General features: G+C 51.0%; 2 protein-coding genes across 2 annotated transcripts; both read left to right on the top strand.

Annotated features, from left to right (window-relative positions):
* Positions 1-3,334: 3,334 nt before the first annotated feature.
* NEUTE1DRAFT_70453 (uncharacterized protein) lies at positions 3,335-6,068 on the top strand (the record flags this gene model as incomplete). The annotated part of the gene is made up of 2 exons (XM_009856936.1): positions 3,335-3,621; positions 3,683-6,068. The coding sequence occupies 2 exons, from the start codon at positions 3,571-3,573 to the stop codon at positions 5,657-5,659; spliced, it is 2,028 nt and encodes a 675-aa protein (XP_009855238.1).
* Positions 6,069-8,940: 2,872 nt separating this feature from the next.
* NEUTE1DRAFT_104632 (uncharacterized protein) lies at positions 8,941-9,562 on the top strand (the record flags this gene model as incomplete). Its single annotated transcript, XM_009856937.1, has 3 exons — positions 8,941-9,052; positions 9,346-9,445; positions 9,523-9,562. The coding sequence occupies 3 exons, from the start codon at positions 8,941-8,943 to the stop codon at positions 9,560-9,562; spliced, it is 252 nt and encodes an 83-aa protein (XP_009855239.1).
* Positions 9,563-10,820: the final 1,258 nt, after the last annotated feature.

Here is a 10,820-nt window from a genome sequence, read left to right on the forward strand (position 1 = left end):
AAGCTCAGCCACCGTCTGCCGAAGAGAAGGTTGAGTTTGGAGGTCTGAGAGTCGACCATTTTGAGGATAGTGTTGAATTTCTAGTCCCTCTCGGGAAACGCGCAGAATGGATGAACATGGGGTGCACCAGGGTTCCATGGGCAGGGGGGGGGTTTGTCCGGCTTGGGTTGCTTTGTGAAGATGCGTAGCTCAGGAGAAGCGACCATTGCCGAGGGCCCGAGATGAAAATGGAGGGGTAATGAGTTGCATTGAGTGTCGCCGTCAACAAGCCTTTTTCTCGTATCCAGAGAAACTAAAAAGCGCCCAGAGTGCCGGAAGCTGTGTTTGCATAAAGTACAGTAATTAGGTAAAGAACCGGAACGTTTGCCGTTGTTTCTGGATTGAGGCTCAAAAGGATGAACAGGAAGGATGCCGACGAGTGTGGGGAGCGTCAGATCTGTAAATCAACGAGTGGAGTGAACTGGAAGCTCAGGGCATCATGCAAGAGGCAATCGTACCTGTCGATCAGTGCTTGAGACCCGCTGAAGGGTTGCTGATTACGGGATCCTTGGCCCTAAAGCTGGAGCGATCAGCAAGTTGCCCACATGCCATCGCATGGCTGTTAGTGTTAGTGTGGTGTCGTTTCGATATGTCAACCTCATCGCAGGTTTTGACTGTGAATAGCATCAAATGTCGACAACTTGACATGAACGAGAGGCAGATGTTCACGTTAGTCAATCCCGTGCTGAGGTCTAGAGGCAGTTGGTGTCTTTGTGTTTAGCCGCATGCTAAAAATGGCAAAAAGTGTCGATAGGTCGCACCCCGTGAACTTTACAGTTGATGACATTTGATTAACGACAGCTGCTGAAGTGTGGAGCAGGCTCATCGACAGCCACCGAGCCACTGTCGCCGGCGTCGCTTTGGCGTTCCAGGTGAGACAACGAGGCGTTGACAGAAGAATCTTGACCGAGCGGGAGAGACAGCAGAGTAGTGGAAAGCGGGCGACTCGCAGTCAAGAAACATGTTTCGGGAAATTGCAGTCCTTCCGTCGTGATCACACAGCATACGGGGCCAAAGCGACGGTTGCCATCCGATCCGGAAGCACACATCATGGGGAGCTCAGCAGATCTCAGAGTGCAAGCCCAGGGTGACTGGAGTCTAGGCTGCTTGCTGTTCATGTCTTATCGGAGCTGGCCCGGGGAATGATTGTTCGCTCGGACGTTATCCGTGCGCGGTGCAATATTACGCTCCACTATTCGGCGGTGGGTTCAAGCCAAGTTCTTTTGTTCAACAACAATCATCGAAGAAGAAGAAACATGCACCTTCTGGCTTACCTTGTCTTCATTTCCACAAAATATGATCTCATCAACGAAGAGAATTGCTGTCGAAATCTAGAATCGAAGCGCCCGAGATGACGCTGTTTGAAGCCGCCGAATAACGTGGGCGCTTGACCTTGGTGCTTGACTATTGGCTACAGAGTAACACCTCTCCTTGGCGTTTTTACTGCCAGTCAGGGGGGGCCGATGGGAAACTCTTGGTGAAAGTTAGTTTCATGTTTCAGCACCACCAAGCCACAGTCAGGTTCCATTCGGTCGGTGGTATCTTGACATCTCGCCCCCTCAGCGATGTATTTTCCGAACAGGATAAAAATTTGACCAGAGCTGGACCAGGGAGGAAATTGTTGGCCGGTAACTCGGACCATATAAAATGACGAGGTTGCCTTCAGCATGGTAGAGTCCATTGATAGTGACAAGACTATCAGATCCCAAGAAGTTCAAAGCGGCCACTAGAGAAAACGTGGGCAGGGTCGGAAGCTGGATCAGGGAACATCAACCGATGCCGGTGATTAATTCGGCAACAGAGCTTGGGTCCAAGGCGGGGTTGCTATCAACGCGAGGAAGCGAACTCAACCGGGGATAGAGAGTGCTGCCGAGATCGGGATAGTGGTGAGATGCACCGCTGTCTATACTACCTGGTCGCTTGCTCTTCGCTTAGAACATCCGAATCCTGGGGAGACAGGCATAGGGCTCCCTCCACTTTTGCTCTCCTTCTGGGCCGAAAGAAGTCCGTGAAGTAAAAATCGTCCTGATCGAGAGGCAATCGGCGAGAACATCAACAATTGGCTGTGGGGGCATTACTGCCCCTCCATCCTTCATTCTGCTAGTGCCTGCAGTAGCGTATGCGGCGTGGCTGAGCAGGTGTTTTTGTTTCAAGATCCAATTCTTCCTCGCTTCAGGTATACCATCCTGGAGATGGCTCAAGTAGTTGGCTGTTGTAATGGTGTACACTAGAGCTCGTGGGGATGACGTACATGCTGGACGCTGGGACACAGACGTTAATCTCAAAATCTGACCAAGATGTCGAAAATTGCCAAAGGTGAGATTGGGCCATGCTGGTCTCTGGCACAGAGGGGTAGCAAGCTAAGAATTGCCTGAGATGAGAACAATATCAAGAAGTTCACCACAGCAGGACGGTCTGACATTTGACAGGCGAGACACTGTAGAAGAAATCTGTCAAAGTCACAGTCAAGTGCCAATATTGCTCTCGCTGGTTGAGGTAGCCATCTTGAAGTTAAGTATCTCTTCTTTCCTGTTTTTGGAGTTTGTCAGGTAATTCTTTCATGCCAATAACCAAACAACAAAAACAGACATGGAAAGAGCAGCGCGCTAACAAGCGATTGGACATGTGGACGGAGGGGGGGTAATTGCAACCCATGCAAACCCCTAGCCTAGCCAAAAGAGGACTAACCAGGGGTGGCCAGACTGTTGGAGAACCCCTGTTGGACAATGGACGACGGAGCCGCGCGACAGCATGCACACCCTTGCAAGCCCCATGCAAACCCTGGCACACACGTCTAACCCTCACGACTTCCGAACCACTCGTCGACTCCTCTTCTCATTTTGCAACTCACCTCACAACCGCTCAACACTGAGCCACTTGACTGCCGACGTCCGCCATGGCACCGCAAGTCGTATCGTCCGCAGGCAAGATGTTGCCCTCTTTGTCTGGTCTTCAGTTCTACAATCCTTACCCTTGTGGTCAGTTTGATCTTTCTTCTTGGCAGCCACCTGTGACTGGCGGCTCTCGTAGAGTATGAGCATGGAACATCAATATGACTTCTCGGAATGGTTACACTCTCCAATGTAACGGGAAAGCTCAGCACCCCGTCGAACTCAGTGGGCCTGGCTCCCCTTTCCAGTCAATGCTTCCATCAACTCATCCATCCAAGTATTCCGAGTTGCTATATGAGAGCGAGGCTTCCCTCTCTTTGCCAGACCATCTCTCTTGGTTGCATTCCACAAGAGCTTTTCTTCCATCATCTTGTTGTTTTCCCTCTCTTCTCTCTCTTGTTATCACTCCTCAGTCCTTCTCGGGAGTCAAAGCCATTCGCTTCTTTGCTCCATCCCCTCTCTTAATCTTATTATTTGTGTTCACCTTGACAGGTTATCACCACCATTCGTTGATTGAATCACGTATCACACTGCCTATACCAGGTTAACAACAAGAACGCCGACTCGAATACACTCAGGAAGACTCTTCCCTTTTGCCGAAATCATATCTCTTTTTTCTCAGACTTAGAAAGTCGTCACTATGAAGTATTCTGCTTCTCTCTTGGCCTTCGCTGCCAGCGCGGCCGCCACTGTAAGTCTATATCTCCAACTATGTCTTCAACCGCCCAAAACTAACATGTGCTTTTTCATAGTTCCCATGGCACAACGCCCCGTCATTCACTTGCCCCCAGAACACCGACAACAAGTGTACCGAGCAGCAAAAGAGTGGCTTCATTTTCGATGATCTCTCCACTGGCCCCTTCTCTCAGTACATGGACTTCAACTTCAACGGCTGGGTCGCGGGTGCTGGCTTTGGTGGTCGCTTTGGAAAGCGTACCTTTGGGGGTATCAGCGGTGTCTGTGGCTCTGACCACAGCAAGGCCCCTTCGTTCAGTGCGGGCGGCGAGTTCTCGCTGGGCTCTATCCACATTACGCCCGAGTTCGACTGCGATCTGGAGTTCCACTATGGGATGCCCGATGGATCTACTTGCAAGCACCGTAATCAGTGCTCAAAGAGCGGCACCAACGTCGTGAACAAGCAGTGCGGTGGTGCTACCAACGTGACCATCGTCTACCCTCCTCAGCCCGAGAAGCCCAAGCCTAGCTGCAGTGTCATCGTCAGCACCATCTCTTTCGACTGCAGCACCAAGCAGAGCACCGTCCCTCCCAAGACCAAGACTACCAAGGCCGCCTCTACCACCTCTGCTGCCGCCACCGCCAGCGTCCCCACCGTCCCTGCCGAGATTACCAGCACTTCTGCTGCTCCCGTCGCTTCTTCCAGCGCTCCTGCTGAGAGCGTTCCTGGAAGCCAGACCAGCACTGCTCCCGCCGAGATCACCAGCGCTCCTAGCATCCCTGTTGAGTCCAGCCCTGCTAAGCCCAGTGAGAGCGCCCCTATCAGCGAGGTTGTGTCTGCTCCTCCCGTCACCAGCACCATCGTCACCAGCTTCGACAGCACCTCCACCGTCTTCATCACTGAGATTCAGACCATCACCAGCTGCGCTCCTACTGTGACCAACTGCCCTGCCAACCACGTTACCACCACTGTGGTCACCATTGCCACCTCCACCACTGTCAGCGCTGTCACCGAGACTCGCACCACTGTGGTCTCAGCCATCTCTTCTGCTGCCCCTGTTGCCAGCTCTGAGGGTCCCAGTGAGATTGTGATCTCCACCTCCATCGGTGATATCATCTCTGCTCCCGCCGGCTCCACCTCTTCCGCCGCTGCTGTTCAGTCGTCTGCTGTCGCCTCTTCCGCTGTCGTCTCTTCCGCTGTTGAGAGCAGCACCGGTGTCGTTGTCCCCACCTCTGCCGGTAGCGTCGCTAGCTCTTCTGCTGCCGCCGTCGACACCACTTCCAGCGCTGCTCCTGTCTCTACCGCCCCGGTTGAGCCCCTTCCTTGCCCTGGTGTCGTCCCTTCGTGCTTGAACACCTTCCTGTTCGAGACTGGCTGCACTGACAACTCCGACGCTGCCTGCTTCTGCCCCAACGCCCTCTTCGTCAAGAACGTCTATGAGTGCATCTACGCCCACGGCGAGTCTGACTCCATCATCTCTGATGCCATCACCTTCTTCCAGGGTATCTGCGCCCCCTATGTCAACACCAACCCTGGCATCGCTACCGGCGTTCCCACCTATGTCACCACTACTGCTGCCCCTACCTCTGTTGTTCCCGTTCTCACCACCATCACTGTCAACCTTACCACCGTTGTTCCCTGCACCAACGAGGCCGGCTCGACCATTGCCAGCTCCAGCACCACCGTCATCGTCGACACTACCATGACCGTGCCCCAGATTCACTTCACGAGCACTACTGATGATGTTGCCATCGTCCCTGCTCCCACTGGCATCCCTCTCGTCACCGAGACCGAGGCGGTCCCTGTCGTTTCTGCTACCGCCACCGAGACTGGTGCCGTTGGCGTCAGCACCAGCGCCGCTGCTCCCGTCAACAGCGCTCCTGCCGTCACCAGCGCCCCCTCTGTTCCCATCGGCACTGCCGTCGGCACTGGCGGTTTTGTCCGTCCCACTTCGAGCGTCATCAGCCCTCCTATTGTCGTTGCTGGAAGCGGCCGTGTCAGCGCTGGTCTCGGCCTTGCCGTTGCTGTCGTCCTCGGCGCTCTTGCTCTCTAAGCTCTCTTAGGCTTAAGTCTAGGCTTGGAATGAAAAGAAGCGTGTATAATACGAACATGTAAAACGAAAGACAGGACAAAGGTATCATTCTTACGATCCTTTACGAAGAAGAAGAAGAAGAGCATTAATCACATGTACGCATTTTGCCATCGGGGGCGTGTTGGACGGGCGAGTGGATTTACAACCACTGGTCTCTACTTGGGCATATCAGCCGGATTTCATTTGTTTGGTCGTGTTTGGAAGAGCAAGGAGCTTGTTTGTTTTTTGGATTTTAGTGGTGAAGACATAAAGTGTCGTACATAAGCATACCCGTGGTGGATATAATCTGCCATTCCACCCGGCATCACCCAATGTAAAATAATAGTTAATTTGAATCATATGGCTAGGCCATTTCGAATTTGTTACTCTGAGGTTTCTTCGTCCAAATTGTGATTCGGTATTTGACTTCTTGGAATGTCTCTTGCCGTATACACTTGTGAATCTAGAGCATACTTTATACCCTTGGCCGTGCTGATGTTCACGCTTTTTCCATGGCATCTGCAGATCTACACTTGTACATGTAAATCTCCTCTCGATAAAGGCATAACTTCTTCAGGACCTGTTTCTTCTGTTCGACTTACATGCCTTCGCCCATCCCATCATGATCCTTTCGTCACCAGTCGTCATGATGACCATGATCAACAAAAACATGAACAACTACAGCAACGACAACAACATAACATCGTATGCGTTTTTGTTTTATTTCTTCCCAACACCACCACCCCTATTTTCTTAGCTCCACCCCTCCCAGGACTTAACTGACTCAATTTCCGTCACCATATCATGAAGAATCCCCCCCGATATTGCCTCCCTCAAACTCAGACAAGAAGCCTCAACCGGCCGGAATGTCCAGGACTTTTACGGCAACCCTGCTTCCAAGGTTTTTTTTTCTCTTTTTCTTTTTCTTTTCTTTTTCATTCGTCCTCATGGCCATTCCATAGTCATTGCATCATCCCTAATAGAGCTAGCTGTTCGTAACTCTACAAAAACTCGCTGGAATGCGTTTCCCAATTTGTCCATTTAGCATCACTCATGCTCTCTTGATTCCACCGACGTTTTATTTGTCCTGGACGAGCTTACTTACCGAGGTAGGTAGAGAGGTAGGTACATACTGACCTACCGAAAAAAAGGAGGGAAACCTGACACCGCTGCCGCCAAGAACATCCGGATGGACGGAATGGGACTTACACGACTCACGCACGACATTGGAGTCCTTTTTTTTTTTGGGACATGGGGGGGAGAGGGGGGAATCTGTGGTGGGTTTTGTCCAAAAACGCGGAACTTTTTTTTTCTCGGAATCAACCGTGAAGTGGAGGGTATGTAATCTCCTTATTTTTGAGAGCTCGCGAAAATCATCGCTGAGCGAAATCGGGACGGTGTTTAAAATCTGTAGGATTTGGTTTGGTTATGCTGGGTGACCGAACTGGATCATGGGATGGACTGGAGGGTAATGAGATGGGAATCATTGTGGGTAGGGTAATAGGATGCGAGTATCGGCTGTTGCCTGAAAAAAGGCAACAGATATACATATACATAAAAAGGTAATGAGAGGAATGGAAGCCCACCTTGGTGTTTATGACGATATCATGGTTACAGTGATCTGGCCCGGTTGCGGATTCCATTAATTTGGTCCTGGACGAGGTAAGGATGTTAGGCGTCGCCCCTACTTCTGTGTTGTGGATTGTCTTGACCTTTGCTCTGCTGGTGAGATGAAGTGTCTCTATACCCCATCCTCGGCAATGCCGATACCTACCTATATCCGTTCCCAATATTGATTCGGTGGAGGCTGAGTCGAGTCAGGCTCTGGTGCCGTGATCCGCGGTATGTAGCAGTAGGAAGTCGCGACGGCGAGGAGAGGGTCAAATACTGTAGAGGTAGGTAGTTACATGTGAGCACCGCCATTTCAACTTTAACTTGGCTGCAGCTCGGCTACGTCGTAACTGTTGAATTCAAACATTCGGGGATGCGAACTGTAATGTTTTTTTTACGTAGTGATGCTTGAAACCTAGTATGGTACATCACCCTAGCGAACTTGGAAGCGGCGGCAGTGGAAGTAATTAAAGGCAGTGACGCCATTGTTTTCCTTCCTTCCTTATTTTTGCTTGGTCATGGTACGAGTCGTTCTTGCACTTTCTTCGTCTCTTGGGTGGACAAGATCATAACACGGTGCTTCTTGGGCACTAGGAAAATCTTGGAAAAAAACATTGTTGTAAGACTTGCTGTGAGTTCACAGTGGGGATAGTGTCGGTTTATGGTGGAGAGTGAATGAGTCGGTGAACTTGGGCGTTGATCGTGACTCGAGTCGCTTCACCTCTGCGAAGACACAGCGGATTTACAGGACCGATGGCACAAATTGTTAATTCGATGATGGCCACGTTGAATGATTTGAAGCATTCCTCTTCATATTGTGAGAATAGCGTACTGCAGGATCCTCAGATCCACGATCTTGATGTTGTTCCACGATGCATGCCGCCACGATGGAGTGCCTACAAGAAACATATAGTCCGCGGTACTAGTCATAGACCTTTATTTCGCATGACCAACAGCCTTTCCAACACCACGTGGGTTGTTGGTTGAGGTTGCAAAAGAGTTGACCAATAACTGATCGAGGACACGCAAGGAAAGATCGTTCTCAACTTGCTCAGCTTCGCAAGGTTGGGTTATAGATCAACAGCCCAATTTATAGTTGACTTGGGGTGAGATCTTCCATGTTCCAGACGCCAAAACGAGAACGTGGAAATGCAAATAGGTAACAATTGTAGGCTGGTAGACGTAGGAGAATCAAAATACTTACACACAGACTTTTTGCTTACAGGATTGACCTTTGCCGTGGGTAAGGTGTATCGTGATGAGTCTTTACTGTCTGCCAAATGTATAGAAGTATGTTGACCCCTTTGGTGTCAGGGAGCATGATAACTTTATACCTTGAAGAAGGTCACATGCTGACAATGATCATTGTGGAAGATCCTGCTAGAGCTGAAATGTGAAGTAAAGTTCTGGAACCATGGGCAACGTACGAGAATGGCGAACAAGTAATGTGTAGCATGAATGATCATCGCATACTGCTACATAGAAGGTTAGTGGATGTTTGCAGTAGGAAACTGATACATGGAACACATTAGCTCGCACGCCATGACCGGTGAACCGCTCGTGATGAACCGAACATTCCGGGTCATCCGGATTCCGGGGATGGTTCATGCGGTGGTTGTGTGCGTGTGAGATATCGAGGATTGGAGGCCAACATGTTGACTAGATCTATCCGAAGATCAAGCCAGTGCTGGATGCAACATGGCGAGATGGAAATCGGGCAGGAGGTTGTCGATGCATGCCTTGTCAATGATTGGTCACTGCAATGTTTCTATACTAGCTCGCCGTATGCTAAGCAAAGACCCGTCCCGGCACCCCGGATCTGGGGATGCCGGGGGAAGTGGGAAAGGGGACGGGGGTAGGTCACTGTACCGGACACCCCACAATACGGAATAGAGGCAAGAAGGAACTCAAAAACCAAGACATATGGTAAGCTTGGCTTGGCAGATGGGAGCTTTGATCTTGATAACTGGAGCTTGCTTCATGTGAGAAATTCCCCGAAACTGTTTGACGGGTGCTTTAGCGGAAGATCTAATGGTTAAAAAAGAAAGTGGTTATAGCACAACATGTCATTGGTTTGCTGACCGGCTCACTTGAAACTAAGGTAGGCTTCATGATTGAGCATCCCGTCTCTGGCTCCGGCCTCACCGACCTCGAAACGTAAGATGTTGTAGATCAAGGCGATCATCTCCCACCAGGGTCCCCTCCGGACACTGTACTATGTAGTGTAGTATCAGTCAAGAGGAGGGCCTCGTAGGGCTCGCGGAGATTTTGTAGATGAATGTCAAAGGGATGAGGCTTCCAGACCGCTTGAGACAGCGAGATATGACAGATGGATGTCGGTCCACGTCGTCACCGTCGTCTACTATGATGTGAAGCGGTGAAACTCGAGTAGGCCGATAACGGTAAGAAAGAAGGGAAGGATACCTTCAATTTTCCTGATTCAGAGACGAGCTCGCTCTTCGGGTAACTGATAAGCTGACTCCATTCACAATGGAACTGGGCCAATGGGGGGTGAGCCCGAGTCCCATAAGGCAGGCGCGAACATCATTGGAGCTGTTGCCGGTGTCGGTGAACAGAAGATAGTAGCCGAGGACTCAGAGGGGAATGTGGCTTATTTTTTTTAGATTCCTCTCCCCGCACAGCTTGCAGAGGTAGCCGCTTCCAATCTGGTCAGAGACCTGGTCATTGCGAGTTCAGTTCAGTTTGATGAGGACGGAGCAGGAGTCTGGCGAGAACTGAAGCTGAGATGGGAAGGCGTGATCATGCACACTGTGTGCCAGCCCTGTGCACTTGGCAGCTTCCCCGGTTGCAGCCGCAAAGGTGCCTGCAAAACAAGCTTTTGGAAGGGTCCACATTAACCCCCTGTTTTCCGAGTGGAGCCAGGACAAGCAGAAGGACTCGAGTTGGGCGCCGAGGCAGGCAAGGACGCGCCAAATCGGAACGCACAATAACTCAAAACACCTGAACCTTGACGAGAATCAAATCAAATCAATGACCAAAGATGAAAGTTCGTTACGAGCAGCCATTCCTGTCATCACTTCAGTCGGTTGGAACAAGTCGCTTTTTGTAGCACTTTTCCACATTCGCACTGCTCGCTCGCTTGACTTTCATCTTTCCGCCCATTTCTCGTCTCGCGTCCACGACCTCGTTCTCACCCAACATGACGCATATCCATCTCGGGCGGTGATCCAAATCACTGTAGTGGCTTCCGCTCCCTTCTAGTGCCCGCTCTCCATTTCCCCGAAACATCTCCTATGAGGCAGACACGACATGACACGACACCATCGTCCACACACATGCCTTATCGTCGAGCTATTGTTGGCAACGCCGTCCACATCATCGCCACCGCGAACACAACTCACCAGCACTACCCCCTGGCCGTTTGAGATCGATCATCTAGGCCCCTGAGATCCCCTGAGGTCCCCTGAGCATCGCCCAGTCACAGCTTTGGGCGGTCGGAATCGATCGGGCAGCATCCAGAAGGTTGAGCGTTTCCAGGCCGTGTCGGGTGTCCCACAGCTTACCACAAGTC

Source organism: Neurospora tetrasperma (assembly GCF_000213175.1).
Source record: "Neurospora tetrasperma FGSC 2508 unplaced genomic scaffold NEUTE1scaffold_81, whole genome shotgun sequence".
Classification (NCBI taxonomy): Eukaryota; Fungi; Ascomycota; class Sordariomycetes; order Sordariales; family Sordariaceae; genus Neurospora; species Neurospora tetrasperma.